The sequence below is a fragment of the Telopea speciosissima genome, chromosome 9 (genome assembly GCF_018873765.1).
Source record: "Telopea speciosissima isolate NSW1024214 ecotype Mountain lineage chromosome 9, Tspe_v1, whole genome shotgun sequence".
NCBI lineage: Eukaryota > Viridiplantae > Streptophyta > Magnoliopsida > Proteales > Proteaceae > Telopea > Telopea speciosissima.
The window spans coordinates 60,763,108-60,789,102 of NC_057924.1; the positions used below are offsets into that span (position 1 = coordinate 60,763,108).

Below are 25,995 nucleotides of genomic sequence, written 5' to 3' on the forward strand. Positions count from 1 at the left end.
TAATAATTCACCTATTATAAATCATCGAAAAATTTACTGGTGCCAAGAGAGTGAAGGGTCTGCTAAGATGATGCATGGATATTCATGAAATAATATATGATTGAATCTTACCTAGAATTTTAAATGTAGCCAATACAAAACATTTAGTAGATATCCAATTATCTATGTAATTAAAAATTGCCTCATTATTTTTTCATGTGGCAAAACTTGATGTATTAAGTCCGTATATTTCATTTAGATTTATTGTCTAACAACCTTTTGCCAAAATTATAAATTAAAAAAAGGATACCCAGTGTTCGAGGTTCTCACCACTGGGAGGTTTTGGAAGGACTATAATGTACACAATCTTAAACCCAACGTTACTTTCATAGAGAAACTGTTTCAAACAAAATTATAAATAACATCTTTGTAATTTCAAGCATGTTGCTTAATTTTTTTTTGGTAAGAATGTTGCTTCATTAAACCCCTCCTCTCCTTCCCACCCCCCCTCCCCCCAAAAAAAAACCAAAAAATAAAAACCCCATGAAATTCGAACAAATGTATGCGGTACGCGCTACTGAAATGTCCAGTGGATAACGTTCTCTTCCTCCTGTGTCAAAGCTCTAGCCAGTAATGGCAATTGCAATTTGAATCCTGAGCTCCATCTCCATGGCTTCACTCCCCCTTCAGCAACATTCGCACCCTTTTTTCAACTACAAGGTCAGTCAGCTTCTCCAATCTCTCTTTCTACATTTTTTACACGATTGGGAAGTTCATTTTTTAATGTCTCTGTTGTTTATCTGAATCACTTGAAGGGTTCCAGCCATGGCTGCTCACCAAGACCTAGCTACCCATTCCTCTGTAATAACCGGAATAAAGTCGGACCGATCAGAGCTTCTACCGATATTCCGCTTCTCAGACTACTTCAGCCTCGCCAAGTCGAAGAATCACCCTCTGAGGTATACCCATGTTTTTGTTCTTCTTCTGTTCTCATGTAGCTTACCCAGTTGAATGTTCTTTGTTTTCGATGTTTCCACATCAAAGTGATCTAATTTCTTTGTTTCCTCTAAATGAAAATCACTTTGTTTAACCCTTTACTGTAGCTGGAGCCTGCGGACCCTGATTTCTACAGGATAGGCTATGTTAGGAGTGTTCGAGCTTACGGGGTTGAATTCATGGAAGGACCTAACGGGTTTGGAGTGTATGCTTCCAAAGATGTCGAACCACTTCGCCGAGCCAGGGTGAGTTGCAATTGTTTTCTTTCTTTCCCTCCCATATATTGTTCTGTGTTTATAATTTTGTGTTCTGCTTGAATAAAAACCACCTTTCTTTATTCATTATATGTGTAGGTCATTATGGAAATACCATTAGAGTTGATGTTAACGATAAGCCAAAAGCTTCCATGGATGTTCTTCCCTGATATTATTCCACTGGGTCATCCTATATTTGATATTATCAACTCAACCAATCCAGAGGTAATAGCATTCTTCTTCATGTTTTAGTGCAAGGGAAAAGAAAAGAAAAGAAAAAGAATCTAATTTGGCTGTTGTTCCCCTTTGCTTAACTGTCCGGTTTTCACTATTCTTTCAAAGTTTTTGTTGGTTAATATCCTAGGGAGTCATGTTTGTAGTTCTTTTCCTCTCTGGTTTTCTTTCTCAGTTGTTGCTTTTGTTGTTGATCTGCATTTCCCCCCTGATCTATACGTTCCTTTATTTCACTGTGACAGACAGATTGGGACCTGAGATTAGCATGTCTTCTTTTGTTTGCATTTGATAGGGAGGGTAACTTCTGGCAGTTATACGGTGACTTTTTGCCTAGTGCAGATGAGTGCACCAGCTTGCTCCTAGCTACAGAGGTTTGTTTTTGGACTTTAAAGTGTTAAGTGAACTAAATTGCAGATATCTGTTTGTATCTTTTGTTATTTGGTTTTATTTTTCCCCCTGTTCATAGATCCCTAGAATTGTTTCTTATTTTTCATTTATTTTTTTAGTCATTTTTATTTTCACTTGTTAAGTATTTGCAATTGAAAATTTGAATGATACATGGATATGACTTACACATAGTGGTCGCAAAAGTGGGACGTGCAGTCGGGCACTAGGTTTTGGCCCTTCAGTAACATAGCAATATTAGAAAACTGTAAAATAAACACAGATATAGTAAAAAAAAATACAATATTTGTGCAATAGGAGTCTTGGTGAACAAAAATATTAGACGATAGACAATTCCTCTATGAGTTTGTGAAAGTTTTCAAGCTTTATGTAATTTTCATCAAGTTATTTCCATATTTCTCCAAAAAAGTATGTTTACTCATCTCCCAAGTGGATTGAGTTTGAGTTATGCCAATAGGGTTGATAAAATGTTACATTACTTATCACATTACATTCGTCTGAGAACAGTTCTGTATGCCATGGCCACATCTTGGGTTTTGTGCTGTTGCAGGAAGACCTTCTAGAGTTGCAGGACCAAGATCTGGCTTCGACTATGAGAGCACAAAAGCAACGAGCAATAGAATTTTGGGAAAAGAATTGGGTAACTAGAGATTTCCAATATATTTTCTGTTTCCAGTTTATTCTCCTATTCCAAACTATGGTCTATTTGACTAATGGGCTTTATGTTTGACATGTTATGCCTTTTCAGCACTCTGCTGCACCCCTAAAAATAAAGCGCCTGGCACGTGATCCTGAAAGATTCGTTTGGGCAATGAGTATTGCACAATCACGATGTATTAACTTGCAAATGAGGATTGGCGCACTTGTCCAAGATGCAAACATGCTAATTCCTTATGCTGGTTAGGTTCTTTGTCATTATTATGTGATCAATTTTCTATGTTGCAAGCATATATTTGGTTCTACAAGAAGGCATCTATTTTGGTTGACAAATTTCTCATATTTGCTTACAGGTAACATTAACTGTGAAGACCATCTTTCTTTCCTTTCATAATCTTGAACACAAGCCTTACATTTTTTAGGTTGTCATTGTTGTTGTGTAGATATACATTGTTGTAGGCGTTACCTAATAGCTCGAGTTTTTGGGATAAGCGGTTGTAACATGTGATCAGAGTTAGGAGGTCGGGTGTTCGATCCTTGGCATGTGCGAGGGGTTTTGTGTGTTGTGCCTCCACACTTTGTGGCCCTTGGCGCCACATGATGGTGTCACAAGCAGAATTCTGTGTGTGTATGGGCCTGCACGTGCGGGGGAGTGTTGTTGTGTTGATATACATTGGTGTTGTTATTACCTAGCAGCTCGAGCTTTTTGGATAAGAGGTTGTAAAAGCCATGTAACAGTAGGTTTCCTTTTCTTTGTTTGATGTAAGAGAGCAACCCAAGGCAATTTGTTGCTGCCAAGGGAGGTGTTTTCTTCATCTCTGATTTTCTTCTTCTGTCAGATTGAGTCGTATGTTTAGTTTTCTAACAAATTTTTAATGCTAGATACCCAAATGGTTTCAGTTGACAGATATTTATAGGTCTACCCCAGGGTTAATTTTCCTTTTCAAGTTCTGCAATAATGGTACATGATCTCCCTCTAACAGCATGCAACAGCCTGAAACAAATATTCTAAAAATAAGCTCCTTGATGTACTTTATCTCATCATTTTTATTTACTATGATTTACTTATTTGTCTTAAAATCCAATATTATTCTCTCAGAAAGTGGAATACCAATTACTATTTTTTTATAGTAAAAAGTTCAGATGAGACCAGCATTGTAAAATTCATCAGAAGATAATAAAACATTATATTGTGAACATATGTTCACTAGACTAATAAGTTCTGACAATGCCTTGACTTGTTTTAAAATGAATTTGTTTTTTCATTTTGTGTTTTAAGAGTGAATTCATTTATTCCAGCCAATCAGTTTTAGCTTAAAGACTGGAATATTGTTTGAGGAAATGATTGTGGAAACTTGGAGGCTTCTACTTACTTTGACTGGTCATTTTTTTTATGGCTAAAATTTAAATGGAAGTTGTAATTTGCAGACATGCTGAACCATTCCTTTCAGCCAAATTGTTTTTTTCACTGGCGTTTTAAGGACCGCATGCTTGAGGTGATGATAAATGCTGGGCAGCGGATCAAAAAAGGGGAAGAGGTAATATTTCTTATTTATTTATTCTCCCATTTGGGTCATGAATACCTTCAATATTATAGTATTTCCTTTCTTGCTTTGGATGTAATGATCTTTTCTTCCTTTGGAAACTACCATGTAGTGGGGAAGTAATTTGAGACTTTTGTACTGGATCTTTGATTGCTACGGCGCTATCTGTTCTCAGGAAACTTTTCTGATTAGAAATATATGCTCATGATTAATATTAAAGACCTTTCCCCCGCTCCCTTCTTCCTTCTGTCTATTTTCCTTTTGTCTGGTTCAAGTGGTCAACTTGATGTGGGAGATTTTATTATTTTCTTCTACTCCTTGAATGGACCAAAAATTTGACACGGGTAAAATATAATTATTTAAAATTGTTGTCATGTGAGGCAATGTTGAATGTACCATTCAAAATATTCATTCAAATAACGGACATACAGTTAAAGACACCTACAAAATTGAACTCAAAGTCAGGGCCTACTTTTCGAAAGGCCACACAGAGTATCATCTATCGTTGGTGTTTAGTGGCATGAGATCTCAAGTTCCATTCAACAGTCAGTGGTTATAACTTACACGGACTCCAGCTTGGTATTGTTTGTAAATGGATTATGTAATCACTATACATTGGAAAATCTAGACTATCATGCCTGAAAACAGTCATCGAAAGGGAGAGGGAGGGATGTTCCTGGCTGAAATGGACATATATGGAAGGAGAGCGGTATGGCATCAAATATCTCCTCAAAAGGCCAAATATCAAGTTTTTCTGCTTTAGAAAGACATCACGTTGGAATTCTATGATGTTGTTCCATCTTTATTCCTTTGTTTAGTTTTCCAGACCCCATAAATTTATGGTCAAGAGAGAATTTGGAAACCTTCATATAACGGAGAGTTGTCCAGAGGTTGTCTCCAAACAAAGCTAGCTAATTGGAGTCTGAATTTCAGGACGTTCCAGACAATTTATATTGAAGGATTAACAAGTCGTAATCTTTGCTAATATCAGACGAGAAAACTCTATATGTGGCATTGGTTGTGTTTAGAGCTTAGAAAGGTAGTTCTTTCCAAGTAATCTTCAATTTCTATACTCATGCTGCCTTTTCTGTGAATACATCTCATACTGCCTTTCAGAAACATTAGTAAACTCAAAGTCAGAAACCATCTCCCTTGAAATATTAATAAATTGTGAAGTCATCTTGAATATTCTCTATAGTGAAGCCCAAAGGAAATGTTTCATAACTTCGGACCTGAAGCATGCAGTGAAGTCCTAGTTTTTAAAACCAGACCGGTCATGGAACCAGAAAAGGGCCTGGTTCCAATTATGACTTCTGATTGGTTTTGATCGAGCAAACTACGGATTTAAAAACTAATGAAAATATTTGAAAATTCAAAATGGGATGAAATTAATAGAAGAATGTAGGCTATTTTATTGCGACAGTACAGCTTGGTGTAGTGGTCAGTGCTTGACTGCATAAGTAGGATGTCTCACGGATGCACATTCATATTTATATTTTTATTGAAGGAACATATCAAGCTTGAAATTTCTATCCGAGAATGTATACATCCATGCTAAACCTCCTGCACTTTCCCAATGCAATAAGGGAGTTTTTAATAACTTTGGAACTGTTCCTAGAGAATTGAACTGGAGAAGTTAATAAGGTTTGTAAAGCTTGATATTTATGTCAAGGAATTTGTATCTCTACTCTGTCTGACTTATACAACTTTTTCTTTACTTTGTTCAGTGTCCACATGATTAGTGTTTTGTTTAGGGGAAGTATCTTTTATTCATTGGAGTAGCAATCAATTGTCAAAGAAGATTCTTGGGTTGTTTAAAGTTCATTTCTTCCCGCCTTTTTAACTGTTGCTTGTCTTAATTACCATTGATTTTATACTTTAAAGTTGATTTGCATATTGTGTTGTGTTTTTTCCCCCAACTTGTTGCAGATGACTATCGACTACTTGAAGGGAAAGAAAAATAATATGTTTATGCAACGATATGGCTTTTCTTCATCGGTGGTATTTTCTCTAAGCTTCATTCTTCAAAAATCTAACCTTGATCTGTTTATATTGTGCATATATGACCAGTTAAAGGAGAACATATGCTTCGATTACTTTCCAGGGAAAGGGTGGTTGAAATGAAGATGCAATTCATTTGTTTCTATTTTATTTTATTTATTTGTTATATATATATATATATATATATATATATATATATATATATATATATATATATTTATTTATTTGAAGCAGAAAAGATGAGTTTCTTTGAGAATGATTTAGAGGCTTATGTGGGAAGATCTAAAGTGTACTAGTTTGTCTTTGACTTTCATTGTTGTCAGGTTTTTTCCATTCTAAAAATGGCTGTTTATGATTTTATTTGACCAATGAGACAATTTGATCAGTTTAGATTTTTCAATTCTTCGAATTGCCAATAACATTATTCACAAATATCAGTTCCGGCAAATTTTAAACTTTCAATTTAAATCTGTCAAAATTGTGAGATATTTTGGTTCTTTACGGGTTGAAATCTGCCAAAAATTGGCAAAAATGTTTTGGTTTTGCCTGGGAAAATTCACTCCCTCGGGACCATTAGGGAGGCAAAACCTCTAACCTTGATTTTGTGAACAGGTTTATTTACAGATTTAGGTTAGCTTATCCCAGATCCACAACTGGAAAGTTGCTGCAGTTTGCTGACCAGTTGACATATGGGATCGACCAATTGAAACCCTTTTTGCAAGTTATCGAACAACTCAGCCAAAAAATTTAGGTCATCTATGGTGAAGAAGATTGTGTGGAAATTAATCAGATTAGATATTTCTGATGTGCTGAAATCATGCAGAACCCTTGGGATGTCATCCAGTTCTCTGGAAATGCACAAGTTCACTTGGATTCCTTCTTATCAGTCTTCAATATCTCTGGTCTCCCTGAGGAATACTTTCATAACAGTGAGTGCTCAATGATTTTTTTCTTCTTTGAGTTGATTATGACTGTAAAATGACTAAATTTTAGGTTTCCATTTAACGAGGTGTAGTTAAATTTCTAGCAGGTCAGCTATCAGATGATGGAGATAGTTTTGTTGATGGTGCAGTCATTGCAGCAGCACGAACGTTACCCACGTGGTCAGATGGGGATATGCCTCCAGTTCCAAGCAAGGAAAGGAAGGCTGCAAGGCAGCTACAAGAAGAATGCCAACAGCTGCTGGCAGAATTCCCCACAAATTTCCAACAAGATCAGCAAATCCTAGGTCATGCCATCTTGCTTTAGAAAAAATCGCTGTTCCATATGGGTTTTTTTGATTCAATGATAACTTGGTCTTCGATAGACTAAATCTGGGATAGGAACTTATCCAAATTCTGGCTTGCAAAAATAATGGCAATACATAGTCGTTCGGAATTTTGAACCTGCACCTCTCTATTGAAGTCATAATCCCTTGGGATGCATATATGCTTAAAAAGGTTACTTTCTCCCCTTATTCTGTTATGATGGATGCTTTTTCCTGCATTCAAACACTGGCAGAAAGGATGAGTATTATTAGATGCCAGTTGAAACCTTCTTTACTTCCCCCTCTCCATTTCCTTTTCTCCATTCTTCTCTTTCACTGAAAAATTGACTAGCAAGGCCAGGTTAAATATGTAATGTTATGTTTGTAATTCAGTAGATCAACCAAGTGACAAAATGGGTTCAAGCCCAGTCGTCAACCGAACTTGTTGCACTGTATTTTCTTAACCTGTATTTGTTTTGACTGTTAACAGATTCTATGCCAGATGTGAGGAAAACCCTTGAAGCTGCAATCAAGTATGTAAACCACCTTCATCATCATCATCATCTTCTCCGTCTCATTGAATTCTGGGATACATGTTGAATTACATTGAAAGTTAAAAAAAAATAAAAAAATAAATTATTGGAAATTTTACTGATAAGACAATGCAACTCTTTCAGGTATCGATTGAATCGGAAGTTGTTTCTGGAGAAGATCATCCAGGCACTAGATATTTATCAAACACGACTATTGTTTTAACTGTGTATTCGTCCTGTATTGGTTTAGAACTATTTCTCGAATCTATAAAGGGGATTTAGCTTGTAGTGTAAAATTGTCATTTGTTGTAGTGAAATGGTAGGAATGATCATCCAACAGATTCAGCCCTTAACATTGTCTGAAAAAATCAGTTTTTTCCTCTTTTTCTTGCATAAGTACCAATGAACAGAGTTCTCTGATTATGGGATGTTCTTGTCCCCTAATCAATTTTGCATTATAGATCCCTCAGCTCCTCAATATTTTGGGACCAAAGGTTCTCCATGTAAGATTCCTAGTTTCATGTCTATCACATCAGCCGCTGTGGGGTTTGGGGAAGGTCATAATGTACGCAACCTTACCCTTGTTTTCACAGAGAAGCTATTTCCTTACTCGAACCCATTTAGGTTCCACTATTCCAATTAGCTTATAAAATTTTAATCCAATTCAAATTTTACATACGGAGAAAAAAGGGTTTAAAATTAGTTAAAACGTCTTAAGATATGAATAAAATAGATTGGTCGTTGAAAGCAACAAAGGAACAATCCAATATAAATGGGTCATATGATGGAGATAGACCATCAAATTTGACATATGACAAATCTAAAGTAGACCCTAACTATCCATATCGTTGGGAGCTGGGATTTTCTGAATTGTGTTCCACATGGCACAAATCAAGGGGGCTATGCTGTCAAGCCTAACAACATGATCCTTCTACCACCTTATTCACTTGTTGAGGAATCGAAATCCTCTACTTCCGCTTGTCCGGTGCTGCCGTGTGTGCCCCATACAAGCAAGGCGGAAAATCCTGCCTTACCCCTACCCGAGCGCCTTGCCTGAGTGGAGGTAAGGTGGTATTTTCCTCCTTGCTTGTGTGTGGGGCGCACGGCAGTACTGGGCAAGTGGAAATAGAGGATCAAGACTCCTTGTTGAGCCAACATGGAGCAATATAAGAAGATATATGAGCAATGGTACAATATTATGACATGGAAATGGTAACATATATTCATTTAAATAAAAGATGGAAGATTGTTTTTCAAATTTATGGACCTTGTGGCAAAAAAATTAATAAAATTTTATAATAGTCCTTCCAAAATTTCAGCCAATTTTAACCTTATATTCAACATTTAATAATAATATACAGATTTTCATTAAAAAAGTCAAAAGAGATATCAAGTTATTGATTTCTTTGTCACAAAATGGTATTTTGTAATTTTGTAAAACGTTGGATTAACTTTTGAGCTACTTCTCTTACACATGGAGTAGCAACTTAACTAATTAAATGTAGGAAATGTTCTCTTCCTCTATCATATGGAGCCACCTCATCTACCAACTTTGCAAGTATAATCCTTTCACGAAGATCTTCCAAGATTACATTCAACAAGCAATTAAGTAGGTCAATTTGGAATTAGGGTACCAAACCATCTCATTCACATTTGGGATTTTCTTGTCAAAAACTTTGTAATCATATTTATTTTTTTTGCTTTCTTTGTTTAACACACTTTTTTCTTTTAGTGAAGATAAAACCTATTCTCGAAAAGTATGTGAGACGAAGACAGTTCTTGATAATGAGATAATCTTTATCACTTTCAAATAATCTTAAAAGCAAAAGATTTCGTGCATGACTGTACATCATGTATGGTCAAACACTAACATTTACCATTGGATAAGGAGTCAAAATGACTAAATCTCCCTATTTGATGCATCATCATCCATTCCCTCTCGCTATCATCCTCACCCAACCAACCCTCCCACCCAAAGTTTCTATCCTTCTCAAAAAGTAAAGGAGAGTTTTTTGTTATCTCTCGTTGTTCAAGGTGATAGTGATCCTATATAGTGAATTCACCTATATATTATACGTGATTGAAACTATTTTTTCAATTCAATCCAATGATCAAATTATTTTATTTTCACCTATCGTCGATACGGTTTTAATTAGTTTCTTCATGACAAGTTAAAAGTCTGTCCCAGAGGACCTTCAACTTTGTTTTGATGAATGAGGACCTTCAACTTGAGGAGATGTATTGAACCAAATCACATGCAGTATATCTTGCAGAAAGATTGAGTTAAACGTTGACTAGATTTCACTCTCTAGGATGGACTCGAATCCAGAAAGTATTGTGGTGATTCTTCAACAATCTGTTTTGCCTTTGAAATGCGCTAGAAGGATCAAAAAGTCCCTGAAGAGCTTGTCGAGAGTTTCGATTTGATATGTATTTCTCTCTATGTTGGTTCAGGATCGAACTGAATGGGTTTTTGGGGGCAGTTTTGTATTTTTCGGGTTAGGGTTTTCTTATATACTATTGTTATCGCTTTAAGAGATGGGAGTGAGGGTTTATATTTGTTTCACAGAAATAGTGAATTTCTACTATCGTTCGGTCATGAATGTAGCCTTCTTTCTTGGTGGTGAATCATATAAAATCTTGTCTTATACGTGCATGATTTCCCTTTCTCTTTGCTTTCTTTTGCAAAATCGCCATTCTGCTACATTGTTTTTCTAACACTAGAGTTGGGTCATAATAAAAAATCATTGCATTAGGGGTTTTTTTGATGCGTTATCAACATGTCACAAATTATAACACTTGGGCAAAATCAAAGCAGTCAAATGCCCCACAATAATGGAACTTCAATTCCCTAACAAGTTATTCAAAAGAAATCATTAACTAACATTGATGCTATATTAAACTATTCAATATGCATGTGTTCTTTATAGAACTAATTAAGAAAACCATCTCTAAGATGGTTATGACCTTTTTATGCATAATTCACCTTAATTAATTGTAAGCAAGCTCTTCAAAAGACAAAAAATTTTCATACTTCCACCTCAAAAACAAGATTAAATGACTAAACTGACAAAATGAAGTTAAAGTAGAAATTAAAGTTCCTTAAATAAGATATATCCTGCATAAAGATCCCTTCTGGCAATACCCTAGCTAGCCTAGCCTAGCCTAGCCTAGCCTAGCCTTAGTCTTTACCTTTCAATATTTTTTTTCCTCATTCTTTTCATAAGATATTGATGGTTTCCAACCCCTGGAAGAATCCAATGTGATTGTTTTGGGGGGTTGGAAATGATATTTACATGGAAGAACGAGCCTTAAATGACTACCTTCCTTATAAGTACACTGCATAAAATGTAAATTCATATTCAAATCAAACCCATTCAGCTTTTTATCCGATCCAAGTACTTTGCCTTCTGACTGAAAGATAGAAGCTTCCTCGATAACTGCATGCGTGGAAGTGCGTAGTATTCTCCTCCTACCCTTTTATGCTTCTCTCTCTCTCTCTCTCTTCCATATGCCACCTCTTGCTTTTTTGATAGAACTTAAGATTTTCAAAAGTACAATTCCATCCCTACTTTTCAAAACTAGCATCTAGGCTTACCCAACATCTATAAATGTACTATTCATGAGTATTCATGGGTGAGATTAGTGTTTTTGTAAGGGCATTTTGGGCACAAGATTGCAAGTTTAAGGAAATTTTGGATATTCATAAATAAGGGGGAAGTAATGATTCAATTAGAATCGTTGGCCCTTCCAATTCTTTCAATTCTTCACAGGGGGTGAAAATGACTACCCTATCCCATGCCCGAAAACATTGTCCAAGGTGAGGTCCTCTCCCACCTATTAGAGGAATTGGAGATCCTACGAATCGGAGGTAATAATGATTCTTCCAATTATGTGTCCATTATGTTGTTGATAACAAAGATGTAAGTTGGACCACAGACCAATGGACTTTTTCCATCAAAATTATTGGCAGTTTTGTAAATCTGTCATTTTGTTATGGATCCACCAAAGTTTGTCACGTGGCAAGGGTTCATTAGTTGGTAATGGGTTTAGTGGAATCAACTCATATAACAATATTAGATACAACAACAATAGCCTTATCCCAACTAAATGGGGTCGGTCAACTACATGAATCTTTACCCTCCAATCAATTATGTTCGAGACCATACTTGATACAAGGTCCAAGCTATTCAAGTCTTTCTTCACCACTTCTCCTAAAACAATTAGAAAAAATTATCATTATTAGTGCTATTATTAATTTGCTAACCAATTCGACCCAATTCGACCGCACATAGAATGGCACGATGGTGTACTTTTGAATCATGATACATGGTCTTATCATGCTCGTAAATGTCATCAAGGATAGTTTTATATATCCACTTAAAAAAAAACTAGGATAGAGTTTTCCTTCAGCTTTGATAAATGGAAATTCATTCATCGCGATGGGTTCAATGCGAGTGGGGGTATCATGAAGGTGTTTTGTGAAACATCTAAAACTCTATGGAGATTTGTAAACCCTACGATAGTGTGATGAACATTGTTCCAACCCGACGGAGGAAAAATTTCTCCAGAAAACTTTTCTCATAAAATGCTAGTTCCCTTGTTTTAAACAATCCTACTTCAAAATTGATGTGTGAATTTGAAGGTTAATTTTGAAAAGCAAGGATGCCTTTATACTTTTTGAAAATCAAGGACTGAGATGGCTCTTGTAAAAAAACCAAAGGAGGTATATGAAAAAGACTCCTCTCTCTCTCTCTCCCTCTCCCTCTTTTGTTTTCTTTTCTTCCCTTGTATCATATGTGCCTCTCTTTCTCTTTAGAATTTGGAAGGAGCTTTCTTGCCAACTTGCACCCTCTGAATTTTCCCTGCAACCGATAAAGGTAACACAGAAAGAGAGAAAGAGAGAAAGAGAGAAAGAGAGGCTGTCACTCTTTACTTGAAGAGTCCTTTTCTATTTTTTAAAGACCCTTAATTTGCATAATAATAATTGTTGGTCAGACCCAGGTGGGACTAGTTATACTTCTTAAGTCTGAGATTGGCATTTCAGCCCTAAGGTCTAAGGTCTAAGGTTTAGTCAAATGTGTACCCTTAATGCCATCTTCATTTGATACACAAAGAATATGAAATTTGTAGAAAAGAAAAAGCGGTGGGACATAGATACTCCTTGTCGGCTTCTCTCTAAGGAAATCCTTCTTCCTCATTCAAGGAAAGGAACTTCTTTCACCCTAACTTCACTCCATTTTCAATGAGGGTTTGAAACATCATAGACCATATAATATTTGTTGTTCCCCAAAACCCTAGAAAATTTTCTATTCTTTGTGTAGAGTTGCTTCAACATCCAATGTGTTTTGTCTGCAATGATGGCAGTAACTAACTCTGAGCAACTAACTTAAAAGCAACTACATATATAAAAGGTTACAGCATTAGTAAGATCGAAAAATCTCAAAAATAAGAAAGACCCACATCAAGAATCTAGTAATAGAAGATCATCCGCATGGAGAAATTAAGATATATTAATTAAAACCAAAGATGCATGTCTTGTTTCTTTCTAGACAGATTTGCAAATCATAAGCATTGAAGTAAGAGGAAGTATCAAGAGAACATATGGAAATGTAAATGTAGTAATTATTGTTACAATCGTTTATCTCAAAAGTTTGAGCTGTTGAATACGGATTACAACAATATATCAACACATATCCACATCCTCGGCACATGTGAACAAATGTCTAGCGCACTTGGTAGCTTGTAGTGCCTAAAAGCCCATTGCTACCGGGAGGTCTTGGGTTCAAGCTTCTCATTCACACCTTCCCTTCCCCTTAGAATAGAATAGAGTAGGACCTATCAAAAAGAAAAAAAATCCTTGGCACATGCAGTGTTGCACAGCTTTGCACGTGATACTATCACGTGACACCTGGGGCACAACAACACATAACACAAACCCGTGGCATTTGCTAGGGATTGAACACCCAATCTCCCCGCTCTGGTACCATGTTATAACCTTTTATCCTAAAAGCTCGAACTGTTAAGTAAGGATTAGAACAATGTATTTCAACACACATAACAGTAATGACTTCGACAAAAAATATTTCAAGTAAAATTGAAATTTACGATGCATGCCAATGTACTTTATCCTGTTTGTAAAAAGCTTCCAATGGTTCAAGCCTTCAGGGTGGTCTTGGTTGGAAGTTCTTTAAGATCATTACATCTAAGAAATGGATTAAATTTCAACCATAATTAGGCAAATTTCTTCCTTGAGGTAAGGTACCACCCTTCATCATAGGATTGATTCTCTCCACTGGAAGTGGTGTTCTTCGCGGCGAAGGTCTTTCAAGCTTTGTTGAAGCATCAAAATGTTTTTGATCTCCCACACCATCATCAGAGAGGATTGGCTTGGCTCCATAAACATCTGATATAGAATCCAAATCTGCTGAACCCCTCTCCATAGTGGATACACCAATATGAAGATGGTCACCCTTGAATCCCTCTTCTTGATTGCCTAGACATGTTGCTGCTGTTCCTAATTCTTGTAATCTAAGGTCATCAGATGACCACATTAAAGGATTTTTGCTATTACCATTATATGGACTAGGCCTCTTTTTCCCAAGACTGATGCTATCATTGGAAGTCATGAATCCTTCAAGAGATGATAATGATCTGGCCATATGTGGCTGCATATGATCAACTTGCTCTCCATATATGTGCAGGTCTTGAAGTGAAGGGAAATTCATTGAAGAACCAAAATCCTTCACAGAACCCATTTCCACAATTCCTTGATTATTGACACTACCCTTATAGCTTCCTGAGGTCATGGTTTCACCAGCTAGTGTTTGACAAGCTTTCTCCAGTATAGATTGCATATACTTTCCTTGTGCTTCAATTCTCAATTGGAGGTGCCTCTGTACCTGAAATTTGAAGAGACCCATTTCAGATTATAACATCAGTGATGTGGGTTTTTTTTTAGAAATTCATTCTATATAATGTATACTCACCTCTAGTTGTTCATGCAATCTTCTTTGTACTTCCATTTGCATTCTAAGTGCATCAGTAATCTGTACATTCCTGTTAAATAAGTATATCAATTAAAACCAACCCAGAAAAGTATCAGTACTGTACCAAAATCAAACCCAATTGAGACATATCTATCTATATTTTGATGAGTCTAATATTAAAGAATAAACTAGTACACACTCATTCATGCTTCGGCCCATTATCCCAGAAGATGAAGCAACATTTCTCTGAAGATCTAGTGCTGAAACAAAGAAATATAAACTGGTATTAGTGAACATATAATTAGGTGAAAAATGAAGAAAGAAGAAAAGGAAACAAAGAAAAATTACCTCTCTCACCCTCCTTAACTGAGTGATCATTGAAATCCTTATGTGGTTGCTTCCCAAGCCTAAATTTCTATTAGAGAAAGGAAAACCAAAACAAAGAAGAAAAAAAAAAGTAAAATTATGAGTGCACAGAGAATATTAGTAGAGAGCAGTACTTGAAGTTTTGTGTTGTTTACATACCTGAAGATGGCTCTTAAGATGGTATAGAGTAAGACCCTTAACACCCATAACTCTCATGATGGTCTTTGGTGTGGCCTCTATAGATTAGCCATAGAGAAAAGAAATTAAAATTCACATATGGGATCAAAATATATAGAACCAAACATAATTAAGATGAGAAGATGATGAAGATGGTGTTGGTGGTGATGATAATTGTAATCAGTTAAGGGAAGGGAAGTACTGTCTGGTCCTCCTAGCTGAGAAACAGCATCGACGAATCGATCATGAAGCTCGGCAGTCCACCGAAGGCGCGGCTTTGGGTCTGTTGTGAGGACAAGCCCTGAATCACCTTGAACACACATAGGCCTCTCATGTGCATTCATAGTTGGCTTCTTGGATTGGAACATTCTCTCAGCGGAGCTGCTATGGAATAGGAAGAGATTCAAGAACAAAAGCAAAGCATATAAGGAGGAATAGGGTGCGTTTTTGAAGAAGAGAATGGCTTGGTTTTTTCTCTCTACCTTCTCTGGTAGCTCCTTTGCTTAAAGATACTGTGTGTGTGTGTGTGTGTGTGTGTGTATGGGTGTGTATAAAACTTGTAATGTTAGAGAGAGGATTATAATCTTAATTTTAATTAGGGGGTATATATCTCAATTAATTGTGTTTATCTAATTTTTGGTAAACTTTTTCATCAAATAAGGAAATGAAGGGGACCCTTATGTAATCATATAGGGCAAGGTTTTAATCTTACAATCCTTTGATTTAACATTCATCATTACGTCTTTTCTCTTTCGTGGTACGAACCCTTTTTAAATATGCCTTGAACCAATAAATCAATTAGGCATGATGGTTAGGCCAGAAGACAATGCTTTATATCATTAAACATAAAAAAAAGTTCTATGATGGTTTCCATGAGATTGATAAAAGTTAATGGAATTTGATTGAATGTAAGCTCTATCTATAGTACCATGGCTTCATTGACACCTCAGTTCTATTATTGGTGAAGCCTGATCTAATTTTATGGGATTCAGATCTTCTACGGCACGCTGTCCTGTCCTGCCTGTGCTATGTCTGTGCACAATGACCGCCTTACCCCCATTCGGGCAAAGCGCTCGGACAGGGATAAGGCGGTCATTGCACGCAGCCCTGTGTCTGTGCAGCGCACCGTAGAGGATCTGTTTTCCAGTTTATGTTATTGGGAGTCGTTTATACTGGGGGGAGTTTTTTTTTTACTTTCGAGATTAGGGTTTCTCTATTACTGTGTAAGGAGGTGTGAGTTAGGGTTTTGTAATTTCTTCATCAGATTAGTGTAAGTTCTGGTTATCGCTCGGTCATGGACATAACCTATCTTGGGTGAACTATGTAAATCTGTGTTGTGTGTGTGTGTGATCTATCTATTTTTTATTTATTTAATTAATCAATGTTCTACAGCGTTGTTAATTCCTAATAAAAATTGAACCAAAAATCTTAAGGAATTAGATGAAAAAGGCTCCGCAAGTATATGAAGGCACAAAAAATTAAACAAATCAATGTGAGACTATAGCTATATAACTCTCAACATCACAACAAATGTGGAGGTGTTGTACTGATGTGATACTTTGAATGATAATAGTTATTTTCTTCAATGAAGCAAAAATATAATTGAAATAGAAACAGCTAGAGATCAATAATCAGAATATGGTCTTAGGCAACTGAGAGGACACTAGAGAACAACAACTTATATGGAACCAAAACTTTAGTGCCTGTGGTTGAAGTTATGTGGGGATGTGAAGTTGTGAATTACATCAATCCATAAAGGGTTTGAATGTGGAGCTTTTGATTGTAGATGGGTGGGGGGGGACCTCCTTCTCTAAAGCTTGTCGGGCTCAACCTCTATGGCTTTTGTGGTATAGAAGATTGTCTCTCCTATGCATATGTCATCCAAGCAACTAATCCAAATTCATAGATGCAAAAAAATGTAAGTAGAGTCAAACCCAATATTATCTTCACAGATGAGACCCCACCCCATGGAGAAAAAGTGAATGAGGATCACTAGGAACAATATAAAGCTCTCTCTCCCTCTCTCTCTCTGCCAAATCTCATAGAGTCATCAGGAAAAACATAAACCATTTACCTCATTCTAGAAAGGAATAAATGCTTTCTTCTTTGACAATCAAAGGAAGATTCTTCTCTTAATCATCTAAAAATCACAAATGGATCTTCCCTAAATCTAATTTATATTTAGGTTATGATCTTTACTTTGAACATATCATACAGCGCTAGATCAAATGTACGTTGAATGGTTGATGTTGGAAGAATAGTCCCACATCGGTTACTCCACCCAATAATTTGAATTTTTGGGATGAAAATTTTACATGGTATTAAAGCGAGTTTTCTCCAATCCTAAGGTGTCACGTTTACGCAGTTCTCTAATCCTTACATGCTAAGTTTACTTCTTATTCATTTAGTCTTGAATAAGATTCCTCATAAGAATACACGTGCCACATAGCTTTCCTATTTAATATAACTAACTATTAGAAAGTTGATATTAAACCAAATTAATGAACTACATGAATTGAATTTTAGGTTGTTTTAGTCATAAGGGTATGTTAGCTTGAATTTGAAGCATCTTTAGATGCTTTTAAGAATAAATTCTTAAAGGATAAATATATTCCTTTGGGGTGAGGTTTTTGGGACCCATTTTCCATGGATTGTAAGCTTTAATGGGCTTTTCTCTTCCTTACCATTTCTTAAAGAGGATTGCTAGGATATGTTGGAGAAGTGTAGGTATCTTGATGATCTCAAATGTCTCTATACCATGTATATCTGTGGTCCATAACCCCAATCTTTGACAATTAAGATAGACACAATTAGATTTTAAGTATATATATATATAGAGAGAGATATATAGCTAGCATCGAATATAATTGTAGTTATCGATCATCTCCTTTTCTTTTCGGAGATTGGACATTATAGAGGAGGAATTGAAAGGTCATTGCTGCTGATCATTGCAAAATTGCAACTTCTAAGTATATTTGAGCATATATATCGAATCATTATAGTGGTGGTATCCATCCTAAAAAACAAAGACATCTCCTAAGACATATCAAGTCAACTAGGAACTATGTGGAATCCCATCTCTGTTAGAAGTTTATTAAGTGGGTAGAATTCCAATCCATCATCCGAATAATGTTGTACGGATTGACATTGACCACCATAGGAAAAAAAATGGAAATTGCAAACAAACAATCATATACAATCGAATACAAGGATTTACGTGGTTTAGCAAGATTGTCTATGTTTACAGTGAGATGAGATATACTTCACTATCAATGGAGAATAGGGTTATAGTTACTTGTTCTTGTAGCTCTCTTAGCTTTCTTATAGAGAAAGAACCCTTACTACAAATATATAACGAAACCCTATACAGGTAATTTATCGAAATACCCATATAGGTCTAAACAAAATTTTGGTGCCTCGACCTCTTAACGGGCCTTCAAAATCAGCCCACTCATACAAGCGATGGAATACAAGACATCGAACCCCAGCAGTCTAGTACAAACTCATGAAACAATATTGATTAATGACTAGGATAGATTAGTTATTAATTTCTACCATGGAGCAAAGCTTGGATTTTGTTCTCTTAGAGGGGTTCAATTATTCAGCCTATATGATCTGTTTGAAGGTGATTTCAGCCCACTTTTAATTCGAAGAAGTATATTTTTGAGTTTCTTCAATAAGAGCTTGGAGTTCGTAATGAGACTCATTGCTCTAAGCTAGAGTCCAATCATAGTGTCAAATCACTATTAATGAAGAGATCCTCTCTTCACCAAGGATGGCAAAAAACTTTTGCCTAAAGCCCCGTTTGTTTAGATCGAGGGGACTTAGATGAGGTGGGAGAATTGGGATGGGAAAATGCTGATGTGGCACTTCAAAATCCCACATCAACTTTGTTTTTAGTTATCTTGGGGTTGTGAACTTACAAAAGTTAAGAAAACATCATTAATTGCTTTGTCTGCTAATGTGACACTTCAAAATCCCACACTTAGCCTATCCAAAGTCTCACCAAATTGATTTGTTTCAAATTTTTTTTATTTGTGGGGTGTTTGATTATGAGGTTAATATTATGTTCATTTGGCTTATGTGACATGAGGTAAGCTCAATAAGACTATTATATGTGGATAGGTTTCAAATTTAGTGCAACATAGGACAAGGCCCCGAAAAAAGGAATAAGAAAGATAAAATAGAAAATTAATAATCTTGGCAAATTAAACTAAGATTATTCTTTTTGTTCCATTGTACACTTTGGGTAAGTAATGAAACTCAACTAAGAATGTTGTATAGTTATGTGCACAATAGCTTGTTTTTTGGACAGTTCTATGCAATGTCACTTTCAACCATTGCAGAAAAAAGAAAGAAAAAGAAAGGGCAATGAATTAGTGAGAACATACCATGGGATCCTTTAAATTAGGTTTAGGCATTAATAACATCTTGATAGCATTGTGTTAGTGGAAAATTATCACCTCCAGTTTGCTGATCGGCCCAGTTCCCCAGTTCCTTTAATAGGGGGATGGTGGATCCCACCCGGGCAGGGTGTTTGGGCATGGGTAGAGAGGTCATTTCAGCCCCCCTTTGTTAGAGGAACTGGGGAACTGGGCCGGTCAACAAACTGAAGGTGATAAAGATCCTTGTGTTAGTAGCCAATGGAAAGGACATGAGTGTGATCAAGAGGGGATATTTTATTAGAGAAAGTGGGAATTAAATTAATTAAAGGGAGGATATAAAGCCTCAAAAGCAATTGCATGATCAGATAAAGAGAGAAAATCTTAGGACCATTCCTAACTCCTAAGAGGATTTGGTATTCGATTGAGTAGTACTCCTTAGCCAATAAATGAACAGTGGAGCTAGCTGATTGTGGGACTAATTTAACTGAATAATCACAATGAAAAAGAGAGGATTTGTTTGTACATTTCAAAGAAATCCTATTCAAATTCCAAGGAAATTTTAAAGATTCTTTTTTTGGAGAGAGAGAGAGAGAGTTTCTCACATTACCAATGTGAGAATAATTTTTCATGTTGATCACACCAATTATCATGATGTGAGAAATGGTTTCATCAACAGGGAAATCAGAAGGTTAAAGTGGAGAGAGTGTCAGTGTGCATCCCACATGATCTGAATGTGAAAAAGTATGGGAAAAGATCCCTAAACTATTAGTGTGTGGATCTTTTTTCCAAAAAAAAAAATATCACATATTTCTAAATGAAGAGAATAAAAAATATAGGTGAAAAAACAAAATGTAACTATCTTAAGTACTCCTATAAGCATTATTAACATGGACTAAGCTCTTTCATCCGGGGATCATTTTCCACTAGTGATGTGTGTAATACCTCGTACCCAGTTAGTCTTATAAAAGTACTTGTTTGTACTCGCAGGTGTTGTTGGATTTGGATTTCGATGATGTAGTACCTCATACCCAATTGGTCTTACAAAAGTGTACTTATTGGTATTGGCAGGTGGAGTTGGATTCAGATTTTGGCGAAACCGGAGATGGGTAATTTTATCCGAATGTGAGATTTTAGAAATTTTAATATTTTACATATGGCGTGGTGTTTAAATTGTTAAAAATTATTTGAGAAAATTATAATTAAGTTAAATGCATGAATTCTATTTTAAATGAATTGAATTAGTTTTTTTTTTATTTGAAAATTGGTTTATTTATTTGGGTTCATTGTGCTTACTTGAAGAATTTGGGCTGTTTCAAAGAGAGTTAATTGGTCCAAGGACCAATGGGCTCACCTTGGCCTAACAGTTGGGACCATGGTTGGTTTCATGAGAATAAGGGTTAAAGCAGGGCTATAATGGGAATTTTATGGGATAAAGCAAGGAAAAAGAGGAGAGAAGAGCTTAGAAAAATGAGGAGAGAAGAGAGGGCTGCAAGAGGAGTTTGTAAGGAGGGGTAGTCTTGCCTCAACTTGTTCATCTTGTTCCTCAACTGCCCAATGTTGTAGGACACACCAATTTCTTCGGTGAAGTCATTAATGATGTTGTGCCAACCTGCTTTATTAAAAGTACTTGTTGTTCTATTGTTCTTCCTAACCATGGTTTTACTGCATGGTATCGGATTCGGTATTGATCACCTGCAAGTGATGGAATACAAGACATTGAACCCCAACTGTCTGGTATAATACAGACTCATGAAACAATATTGATTAATGACTAGGATGGATTAGTTATTAATTTCTTCCATGGAGCAAAGGTTTGATTTTGTTCTCTTAGAGGGGTTCAATTATTCAGGTTATATGATCTCCGTGAAGGTGATCTCAGCCCACCTCTAATTCGAAGAAGTATATTTCTGAGCTTCTTCAATAAGAACCGGGAGTTTGTAATGAGACTCATTGCTCCAAGCTAGAATCCAATCATAGTGGTCAAATCACTATAAATGAAGAGATTCTCTTTTCACCAAGGATGACAAAAATCTTTTGCCTAAGGCCCCGTTTGTTTAGAGGGGACTTAGATGGGGTGGGAGAATTGGGTGAGAAAATGCTGATGTGGCACTTCAAAATCCCACTCCAATCTTGTTTGGTTACCTTGAGATGGTGAACTTACAAAAGTTTAGGGAACATCATTAATTGCATTGTCTGTTGATGTGACACTTCAAAATCTCATCCTTAGCCTATTCAGAGTCCCACCAAATTGATTTATTTCAATTTTTTTTTTTATCTGTGGAATGTTTGATTACGAGATTAATATTATGTTCTTTTGACTTATGTGACATGAGGTAAGCTCAATAAGACTATTATATGCGGACAGGTTTCAAATTTAGTGCAACATAGGACAAGGCCCCGAAAAAAGGAATAAGAAAGATAAAATAAAAAAATTAATAATCTTGGCAAATTAAACCAAGATTATTCTTTGTGTTCCATTGTACACTTTGGGCAAGTAATGAAACTTAACTAAGAATGTTGTATAATCACCTTCAACCAATGCAGGAAAAACAAAGAAAAAGAAAGGGCAATGAATTAGCGATAGCATTGTGTTAGTAGCCAATGGAAAGGACATGAGTGTGATCAAGAGGGTGTATTTTATTAAAGAAAGTGAGAATTAAATTAATTAATATATATATATAAAATCAAGAAAGAAAAAAAAGATGAAATGCTAGAATGAATAAGGTCATCGATGATCCATTTAATTGTTATATCATATCTGAAAACTCCCAAAAAAGGTCAGTCAAAAAAGATTCATTCAATACCAAGAGTTTCTCTAATAAGTATCATTACCTAAATTATCCACACATAGAGCTACCATCATATGCATGCCTAGATATGATCAAAACAAGCCTCCCAAAAAAATCATCAATAAGATGTGGGAAATACAAGTGTTCTCAAGCAACTTCAACCCAATGGCATAATCAAATAGTTTTGGTGCATTTTCAGGGTAACAATAATAATTTAGAGCATAATAACATGCTAGAAACAACCACCAATATCCATCAAAGAGATGATGAGAATTAGAATCATACATTAATCAAAGAGTTGAGCATTATATTGATGCATTTGAATCCACCAAAAACTGTTACAAGTATTGACTGTTGTGGACATGTGGTTCCTCTTTTTTTTTTTTTTTTTCAGAAAAAAAAAAAAATTATATTAAAGAGAAGAGAAATATACACTATCCTTCGGGTACTGGATATTCTTATGACGTATAATTACCAAACGGGAAATATTGGTCAACCAAAAAATTACAGAATTGTGCATTTTTCATAGGAGTAAGACTAGTTTCAATCCGCATCAAATATACAGGTATCTTTAAAACCAATCATAGTAATTATTCAATATCTAATTTCACCCCAAGTTCTTAATTTGATACAAAGATATGTCTATAACACAACATCAAGTTCTTAATTTGATAACAAAGACAAATTATAACACTGCCATCAGTGGATAGTTCTTCCCAAGCTGGCTTGATTCACAAATGATAAAAATCTGAAGTGAAGAGAATAAAAATCAATGGACAGTTCTTCTCTACACATTACTAAAAAGTTCGGAGATCTGAAGTGAAGAGAAGAGAAATTTACGAGAATGGATCATTTGCACTTACCAATAGGTGAACGTACATCTCAGAGCCAATCACATTTTAATTTTGTTTCCTTAAAAACCCCTCCTCCCTCTGCTAATGGCAAAAATAAGACAGGTGGGTTGGCTCTCACATGTACATTCACCTGTTGATACGTGCAGCGAACCGAACTCGAAATTTACAAGGGAAGGGAACCTTCCCAACCTGAAGTATCTGCATTATTTATATTTTAAAAGGAATTACATGGGAAGAGAACCTTCCCAATAGGAATTACATGCTCTTTTTTCCCCATTCTTTCTCCTTTTCCATGTAAAATTGACAGGTTACTCATCAGATTAACCAAAGATGACAGTGAGCTGTATCCAATTGGTATACGAAAACCCCCAAATCACAGGCGTAAAGAGGAGAAAAACCCCCAAAACATTACACATGATTAGTGGTGGAGACATACCGAACTAGCAACTGTTTGGAGGTAATCATTTCCCGCACAAAGTGATAGTCAATAGCAACATGCTTCATAAAGGAGTGGAACACAGAATTGGTGGTAATGCACATTGCCTCAATATTATCACACCACAGGCTTGGTGGATCAGGTAAGTAAACAACAAGCTTGGACAGAAGAGAACAGAGCCAAACCACTTATGTAGCAGTCGTGGCAACTGCATGGTATTCGGCCTCAGTGGAAGACCATGGGACTATACGTTGCTTTTAGGAGCACCAAGCCACCAAATGCGATCCAAGAAAAACTCCATAATCGGTAGTGGAACGTCTATCATCCGGGCAACCAGCCCAGTCAACATCTGAGTACACAGTGAGAGTTGGCATCGGAAAAGCAAACCATCGTAAAAGGTGTGCCAGAGTTAGTGAAGAATCTTCTTTACACCAAACTAATGGATATCAGTAGGCCAGCTTATGCATAAACTGAGCAGCACGATTCACAACATACTCAATATTGGGCCGAGTGAGCTGTAGATATTGTAGGGCTCCGACAGTGCATCCATACTAAGTACCATTTGAAATAGACGTTCTAGATTTGAGTGATAAAGGAGTACCAGTGGCCATAGGGGTGGTAATTATCTTGAAACTATCAATGTTCGTGTGCTTTAACAGATCCATGATGTACTTATGTTGCTTGCTTGAGAAACAAACCATCAGAGGTATGGTGGACTGTGGACCTCCATACCCAAAAAATAGTGCAACTCACCAAGATCCTTTAATTAGTGCAAAAAAGACTGAGATAAGGTCTGAATTAGAGCGGAGATAGCAGTAGGATCATTACTAAATAACCAAGAAATCTTCAACGCAAACAAGGAAGTAAATGATAACCTCTGAAGCATTACGATACACAAATAAAGACGTGTCAGTGCGAGAGGCAACAAAGCCTTAAGAAAAAATAAAACTACTAAGACGAGTATACCACACACAAAGGGGTTTGCTTAAGGCCATGAAGGGACTTACGGAGATGACAAACATGATGCCGGGCATAATCATCAATAAAACCCGACAGTTGGACCATATGAACCATCTTCCTCAAGTCTCTATGTAAAAAGGCATTGGAGATGTCCAATTAACAGATCGACCAACCATAGGTAACTGCCAAACATAGAACCACATACCTGAATAGTATCCGGTTTGATAATCGGACTAAATGTCGATGTCTCATTATAATCAATTCCGGGTCGTTGATGGAACCCCTTAGCAACTCATCACCAACACCTCCACCAAAATTTTAGGTATTCAATGGTATTTTTGAAAATTTATAGAAATTCAAGAAACATAAATAATTGTGCATAATAAATAATTTCTATTTTTTTTTTTGCCCTAGAAATAGAAATTACTATGCATATATTACCAAACATGTTTTTTTATCCAAATATTTAGTCCAGTAACAGAAATACAAAAAAGTCATTTCTGGAATAGAAACATGGCCCAGAAACAGAAATGTTATCATGGAGGCCCTTCAATTCCAATCCAAGTTGACTGAAACAATTGATCCAATTCCAATTTTTGAAACGTTGATGATTATCCACGCATTAGGCTCCTTTGTAGTGCCACACAATGTGTAGCGCACATTCAACGGCTCCATGTGCTTGGGCACGCAAGATGTTCAGTGTGTTGGGCTGTGTACCCGAACACATAGGCCCATCGGATGGTGCACTACACACTACATTGCTTTCTTTAAAATTAAAAAAAATAAAAAAAAAACAAAAACAAAAACAGAACTACGAGAACTTGATTACTTGAGTATATATTATCAATAATTCCATCTTGGACGGCTCTATAATTGAATAGGCCAAGAACATGACTATGACCATGATGTGACTGCTCTAGGAAAGGATATGAACTGTACAAGAGATACAGTGAGAAGTATAAGAATGGAGAGAAAGAGAGGCCTCCAAGCAATTAGTAGCAATTACAGAGATGGGTTTCTACCCAAAAAAAAATAAAAAAAAATTAGAGAGATGGGTTCATGAGAATCAAAGTGATCTAATGAGCCATAATGAAATTCGAACTGGAGAAATTGGGATATGGTCAGAACTCGGAACTAATTATATCGATCACAAGCCCTTAATATGGAATTGGAGAAATTAAGTTTAAGCC

The 25,995-nt window shown here is 36.1% G+C and overlaps 2 protein-coding genes across 9 annotated transcripts; one reads left to right on the forward strand and one right to left on the reverse strand.

Annotated features, from left to right (window-relative positions):
- Positions 1-542: 542 nt before the first annotated feature.
- Positions 543-8,139, forward strand: LOC122640643 (protein PLASTID TRANSCRIPTIONALLY ACTIVE 14). Of its 7 annotated transcripts, none has more exons than XM_043833861.1 (13): positions 545-699; positions 795-938; positions 1,083-1,220; positions 1,329-1,454; positions 1,706-1,834; positions 2,419-2,508; positions 2,617-2,767; positions 3,954-4,063; positions 5,999-6,070; positions 6,894-6,999; positions 7,098-7,298; positions 7,807-7,849; positions 7,994-8,139. In XM_043833861.1, the coding sequence occupies exons 1-13, from the start codon at positions 649-651 to the stop codon at positions 8,070-8,072; spliced, it is 1,440 nt and encodes a 479-aa protein (XP_043689796.1). In that variant the 5' UTR covers positions 545-648; the 3' UTR covers positions 8,073-8,139. The 7 variants fall into 7 exon arrangements, with proteins under 7 accessions (XP_043689799.1, XP_043689796.1, XP_043689797.1 ...); XM_043833862.1 differs by having other exon boundaries at positions 7,101-7,298; XM_043833863.1 differs by having other exon boundaries at positions 545-693; positions 792-938.
- A 5,818-nt stretch (positions 8,140-13,957) lies between these two features.
- On the reverse strand, positions 13,958-15,869 carry LOC122639379 (myb family transcription factor IPN2-like). Of its 2 annotated transcripts, none has more exons than XM_043832222.1 (6): positions 15,584-15,869; positions 15,364-15,440; positions 15,187-15,253; positions 15,038-15,098; positions 14,839-14,908; positions 13,958-14,751 (listed from the first exon to the last, which is right to left on the reverse strand). In XM_043832222.1, exons 1-6 carry the CDS (start codon positions 15,747-15,749, stop codon positions 14,074-14,076), a joined length of 1,119 nt encoding a protein of 372 aa, XP_043688157.1. In that variant the 5' UTR covers positions 15,750-15,869; the 3' UTR covers positions 13,958-14,073. The 2 variants fall into 2 exon arrangements, with proteins under 2 accessions (XP_043688157.1, XP_043688156.1); XM_043832221.1 differs by having other exon boundaries at positions 14,839-14,911.
- Positions 15,870-25,995: the final 10,126 nt, after the last annotated feature.